This window comes from Penicillium angulare, assembly GCF_028827245.1.
Source record: "Penicillium angulare strain IBT 27051 chromosome Unknown utg000003l_segment0_segment0, whole genome shotgun sequence".
NCBI lineage: Eukaryota > Fungi > Ascomycota > Eurotiomycetes > Eurotiales > Aspergillaceae > Penicillium > Penicillium angulare.
In genome coordinates this window covers 182,120-194,933 of record NW_026623162.1, presented here as the reverse complement: position 1 = coordinate 194,933, position 12,814 = coordinate 182,120, and the positions used below count along the sequence as shown (strand labels likewise).

The 12,814-nt window shown below is 47.3% G+C and overlaps 4 protein-coding genes across 4 annotated transcripts; all 4 read right to left on the bottom strand.

Annotated features, from left to right (window-relative positions):
* Positions 1-597: 597 nt before the first annotated feature.
* Positions 598-3,151, bottom strand: N7478_002307 (uncharacterized protein; the record flags this gene model as incomplete). The annotated part of the gene is made up of 3 exons (XM_056918521.1): positions 598-818; positions 880-3,001; positions 3,065-3,151. 3 exons carry the CDS (start codon positions 3,149-3,151, stop codon positions 598-600), a joined length of 2,430 nt encoding a protein of 809 aa, XP_056781679.1.
* A 1,008-nt stretch (positions 3,152-4,159) lies between these two features.
* mrsA (putative mitochondrial carrier protein) lies at positions 4,160-5,468 on the bottom strand (the record flags this gene model as incomplete). The annotated part of the gene is made up of 7 exons (XM_056918520.1): positions 4,160-4,205; positions 4,268-4,712; positions 4,775-4,831; positions 4,902-4,994; positions 5,067-5,199; positions 5,271-5,306; positions 5,364-5,468. Coding segments are annotated over 7 exons (915 nt in total), but the record flags the coding sequence as incomplete, so codon positions are not given.
* Positions 5,469-7,727: 2,259 nt separating this feature from the next.
* On the bottom strand, positions 7,728-9,645 carry N7478_002305 (uncharacterized protein; the record flags this gene model as incomplete). The annotated part of the gene is made up of 4 exons (XM_056918519.1): positions 7,728-7,759; positions 7,968-8,854; positions 8,918-9,446; positions 9,558-9,645. The coding sequence occupies 4 exons, from the start codon at positions 9,643-9,645 to the stop codon at positions 7,728-7,730; spliced, it is 1,536 nt and encodes a 511-aa protein (XP_056781677.1).
* A 1,808-nt stretch (positions 9,646-11,453) lies between these two features.
* N7478_002304 (putative feruloyl esterase) lies at positions 11,454-12,738 on the bottom strand (the record flags this gene model as incomplete). Its single annotated transcript, XM_056918518.1, has 2 exons — positions 11,454-12,416; positions 12,460-12,738. Coding segments are annotated over 2 exons (1,242 nt in total), but the record flags the coding sequence as incomplete, so codon positions are not given.
* Between the last annotated feature and the right edge of the window lie 76 nt (positions 12,739-12,814).

Below are 12,814 nucleotides of genomic sequence, written 5' to 3'. Positions count from 1 at the left end.
ACATTATTAATATGGCAGAAGAATCCTATCAAAGCAACATAGTCTCAGGAAGCTGGATTTGGACTGGCAAGAATGCACAGGGTTCAATTGATTTCATTCGGAATGCAAAGTGCATAAGGCTTTAAAAACAAAAAGAGAAAAGAGAAAAGAGAAAAGAGAAAAGAGAAAAGAGAAAAGAGAAAAGAGAAAAGAGAAAAGAGGAAAGAAATATACATCATATCGTATGTACCAAGAACAGAGTATCGATCGTAAACATCAACTCCAACCTGGAAGCCCAACTCAGCACCAAACCACCAAAAGAGAAAAGAGAAAAAAAAAAAGAAATCGAAAATCTAACAAAGCCACACCACCTTACACCATGCCACGTGCTCCAGCCCCAATTCAAGGTTCGAACAGACTCAGAGTCAGAAACAGAAAGAATCCGACGCCGTATAGAATAGCGGAGGAAAACAAAGTAAAGCACAGAGCAGAACAAAACAGAACCAAGAGACCCTCTTAAGACCTAAGTCGGACCGGCCGAGTATCGTGTATGCCTCGCGTTGTGAGATCAAAAGAGAAAAAGAGGAAAGGGAACAGATGACAGAAATCGTAGTAGTCTTAGCCACCTCTTTCGCCGAATTCTTTAGCCCACTCTTCGTATTTGCGAAGTCCGTCTGAGGAAACACTCGGTCTAATTGAGTAAAGACTTGATTCGAAATCTTGGAACTTTATAGGTCGGATTTGATCCATGGGTGTGTGGAGGAGAGCTTCACCGAGGTTGCGGAGGGGACCCATGGCTGCATCTTTAGCGAGAGCTGTTATGTCTGAGCCGGAGAAACCTAATCAATGATGTTAGTTGGATTATTCCAAAGGGAAAGTAAAGGTAGATAAAAATATTACCATCTGTTACTTGAACTAGGACCTGCGTATCTGAATCACTCATCTCGTGGTGCTGATGACTGAGAAGCCTGCGTAGCTGTTGTTCACGAACATGGTGTTCTGGTAAAGGGATATACTGTCGACGGACAAAGCGACGACGGGCAGCCTCGTCGATATCCCATGGCATATTCGTTGCAGCTAAGACGAGGACACGAGTGGCGTCTCCCTCTTTCTTGTCTCGGGCAGATGGTTCACGGCCTGCAGCTGCACGTTGCAGATCAGACCACTGGATCAAGAACTCTGTTTTAGATCGACGGGATGCTTCATGCTCAGAGCCCGATGATCGTGCTGAGAGCAGGGAGTCAATCTCGTCAACAAAGATGATTGATGGAGCGAGAACCTTTGCCAAGCCGAATAAGGCACGTACGAGCTTTTCGCTCTCACCGTGCCATTTTGAGGTGAGGGTTGATGATGATACAGAGAAGAATGTCGACTTTGATTCTGTTGCGACTGCTCGTGCAAGCATTGTTTTGCCTGTTCCTGGTGGTCCGAAGAGTAACATGCCACGTGCGGGCTCGCGCAGTCCAGAGAAAAGGTCAGGTCGGAGGAATGGATAGACTACTGCTTCTTTGAGGGCTTTCTTTGCGCCCTCTAATCCAGCGATATCATCCCAATGTACCTCATCGCCGCGTACGACGATATCATTTAGGATCTGGCGCGCTGACTGTAGATCCACGCCCTTAGGCAACTTGTTCAAGATCTTCAAGATATCAGTGTTATCTTCCTCTTCATGTTCGTCTTCTGCTTCATCATCTGTCGAATGTCTTCCTATTGACTCTTGGTCACTAGATGGTGGAGTCTGTCGTCGTTTAACAGGCGGTGGCTTCCGGCGTGTGGCACTGCTACCATTTGCCGGTGAAATGTTCATTCGGCCCATACCACGTTGTACATCATCACTCCCTGACGACGGTGACACATAAGCTGACACCCCAGGTTTTATAATCCGTGGTGCCGAGTTTGTTCGCGGTGTACTCCTAGACATATTTGTATCTCGATCTTGTCGAGGTGTTGCGGGACGAGAGTTACCCTCGGATCTGGTGACTGGCGTCATCCGGGGTGGGGGCTGAAGTGTAGATCTCAAACCTTCGGGTTTAGGTTTAACAGATGGCTTAGGAGAAGATGAGGTGTAATCATTCGGATCCGGCATAACCGCGACTCTAGACGGATCAGGCCGTCGCCTTTCAGGAGCCACGGGTTGCCGCACAGGGCGTGGTGATGACCGAACCGGTGATGACTGCTGAGGCTCCCGCCAATGCGCAGCCGGGATACGGTCTGCAGCGGAGTTCTTCCGCAAGACATGATGCCTCGCTGCTAATGGTTCATCTCCAGAGCTAGTTCTTGGCTCGGCATTGGCTGCACTTCGTGATGAAGCGATGGCAGCTGCATCGGCGACGGCCTTCTCGCCTGATCCGGACCGCAAAGTACTGCCCCATGCCATTCCAGCTGCTTTAGAGGCAGCTGGTCGTGACTCTTTCTTCTTGGTAGTTACCTTGGCCTTCTTGCCATTCTTCTTACCATCCGTGTTGCGCAGGGTTGTCAGCATCGGCTTCCGTCGTTCAGGACTGGAGCCACGCGACTTCGTCTTTTCCGATGAATTGGAATTCATTCGTACGGCGGGTGAATCGGCTGGGGAAAGACCGGTGTGGTGATTGGAATCGTCGTTCACAGATAGAGTCTCAGAATGATACCTCAGCGGTGCAAGAGGACGTCCAGGAATAGCAGCCGGTTTAGAAAGATCCGTATATCCCACCGCCGGAATAGTCCCACCGCCAATCCAACCTGGCGTATGTGTAATGCCAGTAGGCGGTTGATGTGTATTCGAAGCGCTTTTACCCTTTGACAGATGTCCAGTGGTCTTTTCACCATTCGCCTTCGCTTCGGCTGTCTCTTTCCGACTTTCACGCAGTGCTGACAGCAGATCGACTCGCTCGCGGCATTGGGTCTCTAAAGCCCGAATGGAATCTTGCAATGCTTTCTCTGTTTCGGATTTCGGGGTGTAGGTTGAGGATACTCGGCGGGCATTGTGGTGATAGATGGTTTCGAGGGCGGATCTCCAGGATCTCAATGCTTCCTCTTCGTTGTTCTGATGTCATGAGTAAATTGGATCCTTCCCGACCGGGTCTTCCTGGAGGAACTGCTTGCTTACCTGGCCCTCGAAATAGACGGCTGTGGAGCACAGTAGATAGCACTCATCATACGTCTTCTGCATGGAAGACGCAGGCCGTGGGCGCATCATTGGAAAAACACAGGCCCGCACCCATTTCACGTTGGTTGTGGTGGGGAGAAGGGGAAGGCGATGATCTCCCGCCGTTTGTGAGGGGAGGATTTTTCGCGTGACGTCGTTCGGGTTCGGCAGTTACTGCATGCGGACTCTGCGCAAAAAGGCTCCAACGAGGTTATTTGTATACGAATTGTGGACACAGATAGGGGCGGAAATTTATGAATTACAGATATTAGTTGGTCTTGGGTTGAGTGATGTCTATTTGAGCTATGGAACAAAGAGATACCATATAGGTGGACATACACATGCACACCGCATCAGGCGACCATCTACAACATCACTATGCACAGCCCCCGAAGTCCATTATACTCTCTACGTCGTCTCAAAATATTCAGTATCGGATATCATGTCTAGATTTCCTCGTGGTGACACGTTCTATCGGTACATGCAGAATCAAATAAACTAAAACAGTTATGGATGCAAGAGATAACCCCCAAATCATAATCAACGAGGTTTCCCATGTTTCCCAACGCCAGGAAAACACGTCAAGAAAAGAACATTTAGAATATAAAAAAGAATAGGTTCACTCCGATCTTCAGACCGGCTTGTCAAAAAGTAGTGAACAGAAGGTGTCATCCAAATAAACACCCTTTTACCATACCTGTCTGTACATCGCTAGCATCGCTTTTAGAAGGTGTAGTTTGTTTGCAAGGGAGCTCCAATATTCCAATGGTGCACGAGGATCGACAGCGGGCCCGATTCAGTTCTGTTTATTCTCCGGCTTTTTTCGAGGTTTGTTTTTGGTTTTGTTGTTTTGGTGATTGCGCTCCTGTCTGGGGAAGGTCGGGCTCTGCCCGTTACCTTGAACCTCAGAACAGGAGTAAGCGCTCATCACCAAGTGAGATCGGAGAAATAGATCGTTAAGGCATTGCGACGAATCTGCAGAATATCGGATATCGAAGGAGTGGAAGGAGAATTATGGAAGGATCCGATGAGGGTAGGAGATTAGGAGAGACCTTTTTAATCGAGGTTCTTGAAGTAGGCCTTGGCCATCTCATAAGATGTCCTAAATGAAATCAGTATTAGATATAGGATATCAAAATCGGAAGAAAGCAAAGCAGTACTTACCAGCAGATCGCAGTACTGGGCATCGTGGAGATAATACGGGGGCGCATGCCGCGCAGGAATCCACCCCAGCCGAACTGGCGCTTGATGATTGTAGCCGCATTAACCAGGCCCTTGGCGCTACGGATTTCCTCGTTCTGGGCAAGACCACGGGTCTGAAGAAGGGTCTTTACGACATCCAGCGGTGTTGTGATAGCCGCAGCGAATGCACCAGCAAGACCACCAGCCATACAATGCGTGAAGGGGTCGTATTCGTTCTTAGGGTTCATCACCTTCGAAATGGACTCGTAGGCGACGAATTGGGTGGCTGTGAAGGGGACAGTCATGCAAAGGGTTGTAGGATAGGAGACGTAGAAGGCTTGGAGACCCTCAGTGCGATAGAGTGTCTTAGCGCACTGCATCAAGCTCTTGTGTACCGAACCGTGGACCTGCATACGCTGCTTGATGACTATTCCAATTAAGATTTAGTTTTTGAGTCTTCTTGACGACATCGCTTCATAAACCACTTACCGTCAAATGGGTTCATCAATGCATCGCTGGCAATGGTCGCCGAAGCTCCACTCAAAGCTAAGTTTCTCGTCAGTTATGCCACGTTCACGCTATGCATTGTTTCCAATTTCCAGTAATGATTTCTTACCAGCAGCAAGAGGATGATGCCCTCCGTCCACATTACCACCAGCCATATCCTTCACCAGCTCATATGTACCGAAGTACACCGCGTGTGCCGGTCCTAAACCGCCAAAATGTCAGTCCCGTCGATTTTCGCAACTCAATATTTTCTTTTTTGGAATGAAAAACCCACCAGCACCAACAATGACACTGGAAACACCCTTCCATAGAGTGCGCCATCCCTCAATCCGGTAAATGGTGGAAACCGCGTTGGTCAACCCTGTGTAGAGACCGCCGGTGGATGGGTGCAGAACTTGCATGCGGGTCTTAACGAAGAGAAATCCAGTCAGCGACCCAACAGAATTCCAAAGATATCTTTCTGTAGAGTAAAACTTACCTTGAGCAAGTCAACGGGGTACATCACAGAGTGCTCCTAATAATTTAATCAGCCACAATCCGCACCGACGAATTATCTTAGTGCCGAACATACCGCGATTCCCGCAAAGGCACCCGCAAGCATGTTTTGGCCTAAGCCATAGTTTGAAGGGAGGGCTTCATAACTAATTAACGTAAGAAAGTAACTCGTTAGCCTTTGCTACATCATTGTATTGAGGAATTCCAGTCAGGTCCAGGCTCAAAAGTCCAAAGCGCATAGCATAGTCTCAATACCCGGAGCACAAAGCAAGCATCATTGGCAATTCCGGCGGAGCGGCAAAGAAAAAAGCAAGCAGTACCACCGGTAAGCATGAGTTCTTTCTTGCAAGATGACAGGTCATCCATTCCAGGCTGCCAAAGTGCTCCGCGGCCTTTACCAACAAAACCCGTGCCTGGAGAATCAAGCCCAGCCAGCCCGCGGAGGTTCCGCACTTACTCAAATTCACTATCTTCAGGTGCCGCCATGAAGCTCGGCTAGCTCAGGCAGAGCCGGCGCAAGTCGTAGAAAGAGAGGGGAGAGGAGGGAGGAGAGGAGAGCGTGGTTGCGTTGTGGTGGTGGTGAGGTGTTGAGCAGAAAAACGGGAGATGCCAAAGGTAGTGAGAGAGCGATCAATGGGGTTCTCCGGGCACCCAACCAAACAGAAACCAGGGGGCCGGTAGTTTGCACTCAAAGTCGTGAGTATAGGTTTTGTGAATGAAAACAATCTCCAATATAAATATAATTAAGAATGTATCTGGAATCGAGAGAAGAGGATATACGATAGGGAAAGAATTCAGAATTCAGAATTCGCGACGCTAAAGAAATTATTGTCTAGCACCGAGTATCGCTCAATTCTTGTCCGGGGGTCCGAGCCATTCCTTGTTAAGATCTCCGAGCCATACCTCGGGGGCTACTTGGTTACTTTTTTTTGTCACTTTTTAATTTATTTCCATCTATATACAATTCGCTCTATATTATAATAGGTTTCTTTTTGCTGTTCCTTCTCCAATATCTTCTTCAACACCACTGAGAAAACGCAAATTGTTCTTTGTTCCTGCGATTACTCAGGAGCCAGTCCAGACCATCCGATGACGGAGGTTCCCAAACCGGTACGGTATTCACAAAACAGCCAATAATACCGTATCACCCCTTCACACTCCTAATCCAGCACATGGGGAACCTAAATCCCGTACCGCCCCTGTATCGTTCCCCGTAAAAATCATCAATCTGATAAGCCGCTGAAGGTTCCAATTTCAACAAACTCCCTTCGATCGGGAACTAGTGTGACTAGAGCATATAAAGAGGCCAAGTGGACCAGATAAACCATTCGAGAAGGTTGGAAGAAGATGATCACCGTTGAAAACCAAGAAAATTTTATTTCATACTCTACATGGGACTGAAAATGCTATGCTACTATGTATATAGAATTACATATCTACTGTATTGCATTCAGTAGTAAGGCCCGGGGTTATTCGAACTCTTTCAAAGTTTTTTTCCAGCACAGACAGAAAGAGACAGGGGCAATTACATGGATACTGATTCACTAGTTAGAAGGATGTAGGGGATAAGTCCACTCACTACTAAGACTGACCACGCGACTACGCCGTCCGGCCTGCCGAGGTCCGGTTCAGCCGCTAAGACTAACTCTTCACGGTCGGCTCTGTACGTAACTGATCGGTTCCACTTAATTTCAATTTCCCCTGTTTATTCAATTATTCTTAGGGAATTCGGGATGGCTTGCCTAAAGAGATGTTCGTTTTGGAGCGTTCAACACCTCTTGTGATGGGGGTTGAAGTGTGTGTATCAATCATGCATGTACTAGTGCTTTTTTGTAGGGTTCGGCTGAAACTACTTGAATGGGGATGGAGATAGGGATTTACCACGGAGGACTCCGCGGAGTATGGAGGAGGAATGGAGAATTTGGGAATGTCGGAGTTTGTATCGCTACCGACTGTCGGCTATTTCCATTGAATTTTGCGGGTGTTCCTTTGGGATCTATGTATGGTTCTGGTCCAACTTCTAAGAGGGCTACGTAAGTGGCCGTTGTGTAGTACCTAGGAGACTGGCTGAGTACAGCCTGAGTGTATGGGCTTGTGGTAAATGTCACAATTCGACAGGTTTGATTAATGATACTCTAGTAGTAGTTGTATTTATAGGACATCATATTGAAACGTAAACCACCTCGCGTTTGATTTTGTCTGGTTTACTACCTAAATACTATCAAGAATAGAAGAAATGCAATAAATAAGAAAATCGCTATCTGGCTATGAAATATAGTATGAAATATAAAGGATTTCCATCTGTCTCCGTATCCCAACACAATAAGATCTCAACACCTTGTGCGCCGCGCCTTGGAAATGATGAGAGTATCGAAAACTTCAGAGATGGATCCGGGTTTACGTCAGGTATGCGGAGGTCATCTCGTCGGATTAGGGAATGTTAGGGAACATGACCGGGAGGAAAGGTGTAGACTGGAAATAGGAGAGAAAAGAGCAAAAGATATTCATTCACGTCGTCAATGTCTCGGGGAGATCGGTAGGCGGATTGGGTTAGTGCCAATTTTCGATATTCCATTTCCATACTTCTGTTCATTATGTTAGTATCCATATTTAAGTTATCTGGACGTGATTGTGTATATGTGTAGAGTCACATATACAAAATGTGGTCTGAATAACTTACTTTTACTCAAATTCTCAGCAGTGTCACTTAGCAAGATGACCCGACGCTTGTTGCAATAGGCGGTCTTGTCCAGGATGTCTACTTTGAGCTCGGCTAGCTCCGGAACGGGCTTCTCGAACATCTCACTGAGACTCTCAACTGCCATCTCGAGGTCCTTTTGGTTATCTTCAAAAATATCGGTAAGGTTGTTCCTCTCCAGGTAGAAGGCGAAAGCATATGTCCACTTAAGAGTCTGGCGACATTGCTGCAATACCTGCGATGCAGTATCAAGGAACTGCACCTCGATCCAGGACAGACCTGATTGTGATTGTAGACTGGTCATCTTCTTTTCAGTCTTCAGGTATAAGTCCTTATCCAGCTTAGCCGATTGCTCGTGATTCGCATATCGGTTATAGTAATGTAAGTATCGGTCCAATGATGCGCGTGACTTTTGTTGGGCGGTCCGAGCGTCTGACCCTGATTTCTCTTCATATCGACTGCAGTTATACCAAGCAGTACCGTGCTCGGACCAAAGGCCCATGCACATCCAACAGAACTCGTGTTTGCATTTCCGACATGTCATGTGATTGCAACCACCATTCTTCTCGATGGTTGATTGGCATCGTGGGCATTCTTTCGTATTGGCAGAGATCCAGTTGGCCGTTTCTGAATCATCTTCACACTTCTGCAGCCATCTCTTTACCAGGGCACATGGAGTGGGTTGGTGGTCCTTGAGAGCACATCCAAAGCAGAAGTCATGTTTGCATGCACAGGCGACTGTGGGGACGATGCGGAATAGATCTCGTTGTTTGACAGAGCAGTCAATCGCATACTGGCATTCGGGGGCTGGGCACCAGCGAAGGTTTTCCTTGTCATCAACATAAGTACGTGTAAGGAGTTCACGGTACCTTATTATAGTCAGTGAATATATTCAACAAAAGGGAGGAAAGGGATAAAGACATAGAGCGTACCTGTCCTTAAGATCATCAGTTACGAGGAGATCCAGCGACCTGGAGTCAACAATCCGATGACAATTATCGCCCGGACACTCGATACGAGCGGCCTCGCCCTCTTCCTTGATTTTCCCAGCCAGGTAATGCCGATAACAGTCCACGCAGAACCGATGTCCACAGCGCATAGCATACGTCTCGAGATCCGGCCCATCTTCACAACAGATCTCACACATGAAATCGCTCACCACCTCCGTCTTCGCCGTCCCCTGGCATTTAGTACCCAGGCCAGCCTCCTCGAGTATCTCATCCTCTCGAGATATATACTCCTCAATCAACTTCTCCTGTTGTACCCATCTTCGAAAGCGTAAAAGGATAGCTGCCGACTCTGGCGGTAAGCCTAGAATAGCTGCGACGTTGTTGATCTGACCGAGCTGTTCACGTTCAATCTCCGCGGGGTCTAGAACCTTGAACTCGACCTCGAATGGTTGTCGTTGATGCGAAATGAGTTCCTTGTCATCTGAAAATCCTGTGTCGAGATCACCAAAGTCTAGTTCATAATTGAGCAGTTAGATAAGATTCACCTGAGTTAACTAGGGAGGGGGATGTGAAACCAAGATTACTTCTTGATTCACACTTCATGATTTCACGATCCACTCACCTTCTCCAATACTCTCATCGTCACTTCCCTGTGTTCCAAGAAAATCATCACTCGACATATCGCTCATGAAATCATCATCCGAGTCCATGCTTGCGGTCGTAGTCGCGGGTGTCGCAATCCCCCTCTTCTTTAGGCACTGACTCTGGCCGACCGAACTACTCGATGAGCTAACAAAGCCAGTCAGTTGTTCCGAGTCCGGGACAGGGCCTTTGTCGTTTTTCTTTGGTTGTTCTGTATCCTCTTGCTCGTCCTTGTCGCTGGGCGGGTCTGACAAAGAGGTGGAAGTGGCGTTTCGGGTATGGGCAGCCTTGGTGGCGGATTTGAGGAGAGGCAGGGTGTCGTCCGCAATCGCCGCCTCGGCCGCCTTTCTCTTCCGCGTGGAGGGAGGCGTGGTGAAGTGAAGCGGCTGATTGCCGGCGAGAGATGGGTGGGGAAAGAGGGGGGGGGGGTTTATAAAGAAAAGGTTGGAGGTTTTTTTTTGGAGCCACAACGTCACTAGGAAAGGCGCGAGGAGTGTCGGAGGAGGCGGGAGTGGGGAAGGGGCTGCGATCGGATGGGATGATTACATGTACATGCTATGTGATCGGGTCCTCTTTCGGCGGTCTTCCTTTACTGTCCCAGGGTTTGGTCTCATTTGTCTTTTTGGTCTGATTACGCATATTTGCTTTTTGTTATTGAAAGATCCAGAGTGGTTGTGATTCAGTGGATTTATCTGTTTGTTCGTGATACTGGTACTGGATGCACGTATGGACTGACATACTATAACAAACTAGGCACACTAAGCACACTAGTTGGCCAGCCGCCTAGATAGGGGCCCCGCCTGACTGACTCACAACACATGAATCACTTCTTGGTCACCGGGCTTACTGTCATTACTAGGCAGATATGAAACTCATTATCCTTGTAGGGCTGGCCACAATCAATATTGTCGCGTTTGAAGTTATCATTATAGCTTTCATTGGTGCCAACACAACCTGGGAAAACCCATTTCAACCTAAAGAAGCGGGTTTCCCCCGCTCCACCCTTGCTTGCATCATGGCCGCACCCCGTTCGTTCTATTTATCTGTGTGCTTCAAATCAGCGAAAGAGCCAGCATCTTTATATTCCAAATTTTCACCCAGCTATGCTAGGATAATCTGCAGCTTAGCTACTCCCTAAAGTCATGGATCCATGGCTATATCAAGCTCGGGTTTTCTGTCACCAGATTAATTATCTCGGCCTAACCCGATTCAGACCCGCTTGCATCATGCATGAAGCCCTGGTAGCCCAGGTAGCCCAGGTGAGTCTACTAGATACTGAAGACTTACAGATGCTGTGATTTTTATCTGTTCACGGGTATAGCTTCCTAGAGCTGCGACTATTATTAGAGTAAAATTTCTCATCTTGTTACAATCTAGTACAACTCAAACTACCATTACTAATATTAAGCTTTCTTTATAGTATAGTACACAGTATACTACTCAAAAAATTGGAACTTTTGTTATTTTCGACCATGCTTTCTCGAGTCTTATGAAGCGCAATCGGTTTTCATAAGCTATTTAAGTCTAATATTTATATATGGACATGCTAGTGAGGAGCATGTTGGTCATACAATACTAACAATATTGAAGAACCATCATGATCAATATAAAAATATACCTAGGTAGAATGAAATGTGTCAAAGATGAATACTGTGAATTGTAAATGAGAGAGCATTGAAGCACTTGAGTAGTAAAATCTCCCGAGGTCTCCTCTCAACCAAGGTTCAAGTTGGAACCTGAAGTAGAAATAATGTCAGGGAGCATCACTCCAGTGATTATGCCCTTCTGGCACAGACAAAAGATGCTGGTTTTCTTGGGTCTCCCCCGATATACTTCTGCTAAAGAGGATACGGACACAAGTCTCGCGCGGTGGTTGTTATTTTCCATTCGTAGCATGCAAAATGACAGGCACATCATCCTTCTCCACCCAGGCCACCAATATAGAGATTGCTTCATTCGGAATAGGTCCCAGTCCAACATAGCAGTGTGCAACCCCCGGCGCCTCAAAGAAACGATAGAAGTCCTGAACTTCAGGGTCATTATCAAGTACTTCGTCGTAGTACTTGATCGTTCCATTTGGGGGGATGGCTTCATCCGCAATTCCATGCCAGGTGATCATCTTACCACCATTGGCATCGAAGCTTGACAGATAAGACTCCACGTTACCGACAAATGATGCGTGTAGGGCTTTGGAAAATGCCGCATTGGTCATGTTGTTGATCGCAAGATCCGGATCCTTAACGACGAGATTCGAAATCCACTTGCCGAATAGAGGAGCACCGGAGGAATAGCATGTGCCGTTACCAGAACATGCAGTTGGGACATAGTAGCTGCCTATAGCAGCGCCCTTGTTCAGTCCGAACCAAGCTTCCTTTCCGGAACCAGACCAAGCAGCTTCAACAACCTGTGCGCCAGACGCAGCCAGGGAATACCGAGTCCCATTGCATATGAAGTTTTGTCCGACGAAGCTGTACGCAGTGAGATTGCATATGCTAGGATCGCTAATGATACCCTCTTCCACTCCGTCCATCCGATCACACGCCTTAACTGCAGCCTTGGTGAAGCCTTCGACTTCACAAGGTGATGGGTAATATTCATTCTGGTTCATGACTTGCTCAGGCCAGTAGGCAGCAGGAATAAATGTCTCTAGATGACTTGCTGGTGAAATGGCCAAAATCCCATCGAAAGCATCTGGAAAAGTTTGCGCCATCATCAGACCTTGTCGTCCACCACCAGAACACCCAGTAAAATACGAATAGTTTGCCGCTCTCCCGTAGTAGGATATGGTGATCTGCTTCCCAATGATAGCCATGTCGTTTGTTGCTTTGAATGCGTAGTTCTCAAAAAAAAAACCAATTGACATTTCCCTTGCTGCTGAGGACCCAAGAAAAATCTGTTGGAATGGTGGTTGCGCCTGTTGCAAAACCACCATCAGTGGAGGCAGATGAGTACCCTTGCGCAACTGCGTGAGTGAGGTAGATAGACCCAAGTCCTGTGGCGTAGCCTCCACATCCTAAAGCTTGGAATCTGCCATTCCAATCATCCAAGGGGAGCCAAATTTGGGTGTTGATTGTATCGTTCCAGCCGGGGTGTGTGTATTTAACCGTGACATTGCAGAATTTGATGGTATATCGACCTCCATCGTTGGTTCCAGGGGCAATGCTGACAGCGGAATAATTGTAATTACCCAAGATAAGTTGATTTGGCAGAGCTTGATTTTTTCGGTAGCATTTTTCC